Consider the following 3,693-nt stretch of genomic DNA (forward strand, 5'->3'; position numbering starts at 1 on the left):
TACTTATTTATACATATTTATTTTACTTATTTGTTTGAAGAATTTGTTGTATTATTTAAACATATTTACCTTTTAAGTACTTCACCCAAATAGAACAAACAGAATGTAATCCTAGGATTGGGTAACATTTTATTTTATGGGTAGTTTTTATTTAGTAATGTATTTGCACGTTCCTCATCTTTTATAAAACTACTATATCAAATACTCTTTTTGTAGCGTAGACATATGAATGATTTGTACTTAATACAGAGAATGCTAAAAGTATTTTAAAACAAGACAATACAAATTCTGTGACAGGTACAAAAAAAAAGGCAAAAACAGCTTGAAATACATTAGTCAGATAGTTAAACACAAGACGGTTGCGGTAAAAGTCGCGTTATCACATGATTTCAGATATCTGGGAAAGCGCAGAGATATACACAAACCTTTGGAGACACACACATTTCCAAACCTCTTGGCAATTCTAAAAAGCTTGATGTTAATTATTAACCTTGAATCGATGCTTAAATATAAGAGTACAAATTCCTACACACATTCAAAGGACCGTCCAAAGCTTCACCATGAAGGCTTTAGCTGCTTTATGTGTAACAATATGCATTCTTTATCAAGTTAATGGAAAGAGCATAACGGACCACATGTATGTATAATCCACAAAAATTGGAGTGCATGCTACACTAATAGATTTGGAAAATGCGGGAAATATTTTTTTTGTGTGTGTGTTAGACCAAAGTCATGCACTAGAATGGAGTTGGAATTGTAAGTGATAATTATTTATCTTTCTCAAAGGCAAGGGTCAAGACGAGAGGTTCGGGAAATTAATGATCCCGGATCAATCGACTGCAAAATGAGTGCCTGGTCCCAGTGGACGTCCTGCGACCCGTGCACTAATAGGACGGTACTGTAATTCCTGTTCTCTCTCTGTTTCTCTTTAAACACCTATCTTGTCATCTGTCTCACACTTGTGAATGTATAACGTCTTTCAAATTGTCATGTGAAATCATTCTGATTGAATAATAATCCAACAAGTCGCACAACATAATCTGTGTCTGTGTAACACAGCATCGCTCTAGAGGTATTGAGGTCTTTGGGCAGTTTAAAGGCTCTAGGTGCATAAACCCAATTGGAGAGCGGAAACCCTGTAAACCTTCTACCAAATGCCAGATGGACCCTCCACCTGTCTGCAAGAGCTCTCAATGGTGGTGCTCTTCAGGTTAGTATTTTTTTCTCTTTGCAAAGCTGGCCAGTAGAAATTCAGTTGTATAGGATGAATTTTTAAACAATATTCAGTATTAAGAATATTATTCTGCCCTAAGGAATATGTATAAATAAAAATCTGAGGTGTAACGGGGATAACGACTGTGGAGAGCCTGATAAGTCTGATGAAGATGAGTGTGATATCATCAGGACACCTTGCGGCAAGACAGCTGTATTTGAGTCTGATATAGCCATCCAAGCTGGATACGGGTCAGAGCCTTTTGTATCGCTCAATATTTGCTCATAATATTTTAATTAAAGTTCATTTGTTCAACATATACAAATGTTGTATTAATGAACATAAGGTTTTATTCAGCAAGAATACATCAACTTGATCAAGAGATATTTTGAAAAAAAAAAATCATCAAAGAATTCTGAAACAAAAAAAGCTGCTGTAAAATATTGTTTATTGCTATTTCACATTGGGGTTTGCATTAATTAATGGTAACATACACTCTTGCAATTTCTTTAGGCATTATGGAACAATGAATAAAAAATTTTTTTTTAACTGTAATTATGAAATAGAATAAAAGTAATGACTGACAACACAAATGTTGCAATTAACACTACAGTTCTGGATATACAACTTCAGCACATTTTCTAAAAATGCTTAATTCCTGTCTCAACAGAATAAATATTCTGAGATCTGAACCTCGAATGAATCCCTTTAATAACAGATTCTATAACGGTCAATGTAACCGGATCAGAGAACCATCCACATTGGAATATAACAGACTGCCTTGGAATGTTGGAGTTCTCAACTATGAGGTGGGTCTCTCATTTTACTGTATGCTTGATGTCAGCTGTTGTTTTACAAAGCTTTTGAGCATAAAAGGAATAGTTCACCTAAAAATGAAAATTTGCTGAAAATGTACTTACCCTGAGGTCATTCAAGATGAATAAGTTGCTTTGGAACAGATTTGGAGAAATTTTAGCAGTACACCACTTGCTCACCTGTGGATGCCCTGTGAATGGGTGCCATCAGAATGAGAGTCCAAATAGCTGATAAAAGGACACAGTAATCTTCTGAAGCAAAAAGCTTTGTGTTTGTAATAAACAAATCCATCAGGACATTTTTTAACTTCAAACCATTGCTTCCAGCTAAAATAGGAGTCATCTATCTATATTATTGCTTTCTCAAGTGAAAGGTTCTCTCATCTGAATCAGGAGATAAATATGCACAGATAAAGCACTGTTTTGGTGTGAGAGGGCAATAAGTGACTTTTTCACTGAAGACAGCGTTATTATGGTTTATGGACTCTTATTTTGGCCAGAAGCAAAAGTTTTAATTTAAAAAGCTGTTTGGACTCTCATTTTGACAGAACCCATTCACTACAAAGGATCAATTGGTGAGTAAGTGATGTAATGCTAAATTTCTCCAAATCTGTTCTGATGAAAAAAAGACAACTCTTGGAGGTACATCTTGGATGGCCTGAGGGCGAGTAAATTTTCAACAAATTTTCATTTTTGGCTTTACTGTTCCTTTAGCTGTAAGGCGTGAGCAAAACAAACTGTAAATCTCCTAAAAATGACTGTGAGACAAACAAATAAGTAGTTAAATGCATTTAATTTCTGACAAAGACAACCATCTAAAAAAAATTTAAAAAGTCTTTACCTGTTTCCTTATCCTCAGACAAAAGTGGAAGAGAGCAGCTCTAAGGAGATGTATGAGGACATTCACTCTTTAATAAACGAGATATCTAGGGAATCCTCTACATCTTTTGAAATAGGCTTAAACTTCAAGTTTACACCTACTGAGCCCTCCAGTTCTGGTTCAGGTGAGGCTGATGCTGGTGGAGGTGGTGAAGTTGCCGGCCCCAGCGAGGGCGGTGAAGCTCAAGGTCCTGGTGAGGGCGGTGAAGCTGAAGTTTCTGGTGCCTACCTTCTTAGTCCGCTTCTACTAAAAACTAGAGGTTGCACCGACTAATGGACTAGTCGACTTCAATGCTCTGCCACGGCGCTTTAAGCTTGACGTCGACTAGTCGCTGGTCCTATAGAGGGCGCAACAGGATAAGAAATCTTTGAAGGACTTCCACATTTACGCTCCGTTTCCAAACAGTTAAAATTACAAATAAATGCATACTCTGAAAGCGCTCCACAAGACATGTGTGATTATATTACTGGATGCTCGAAATTGAATCCTGGTGAGGGCGGTGAAGCTGAAGTTTCTGGTGCAGACCAAAGTACTGGTCCTGGCTTAGGTTTTAGTGCGTCAGTAGGATTTGACACTAAGCAATCAACAACAAATATCATCAAACAGCTGTCAGAAATCACAACGACCAAGGTGAGATTCAGGTTTACTGCTTGTTCTCTTTTGAAGAGCTATTTGCACTTTATTCATTATAATTAACATCTTAGGCTCATGAGCCACCATTTGCATAGAACAGGCTGGAATTCAAAACTGTAAAAAAAAAATTATATATATATATATATATATAT

General features: G+C 36.4%; 1 protein-coding gene across 3 annotated transcripts in view; it reads left to right on the forward strand.

Annotated features, from left to right (window-relative positions):
- The first annotated feature begins 521 nt into the window (after positions 1-521).
- The window catches only part of c9 (complement component 9), a 5,798-nt gene continuing 2,626 nt past the window's right edge, over positions 522-3,693 (forward strand). Inside the window, exons 1-7 of one of the 3 annotated variants that reach the window (XM_016531925.1) lie at positions 522-637; positions 787-895; positions 1,060-1,210; positions 1,314-1,464; positions 1,884-2,022; positions 2,888-3,128; positions 3,420-3,538. In XM_016531925.1, the coding sequence (XP_016387411.1) occupies positions 561-637; positions 787-895; positions 1,060-1,210; positions 1,314-1,464; positions 1,884-2,022; positions 2,888-3,128; positions 3,420-3,538 (987 nt within the window). In that variant the 5' untranslated portion in view covers positions 522-560. Of the gene's footprint in view, positions 638-786; positions 896-1,059; positions 1,211-1,313; positions 1,465-1,883; positions 2,023-2,887; positions 3,129-3,398; positions 3,539-3,693 lie in introns of all 3 variants that reach the window. The other 2 variants (XM_016531926.1, XM_016531927.1) reach the window with 2 other exon arrangements.

This window comes from Sinocyclocheilus rhinocerous, unplaced genomic scaffold (assembly GCF_001515625.1).
Source record: "Sinocyclocheilus rhinocerous isolate Xijiao unplaced genomic scaffold, SAMN03320098_v1.1 scaffold1476, whole genome shotgun sequence".
Classification (NCBI taxonomy): domain Eukaryota; kingdom Metazoa; phylum Chordata; class Actinopteri; order Cypriniformes; family Cyprinidae; genus Sinocyclocheilus; species Sinocyclocheilus rhinocerous.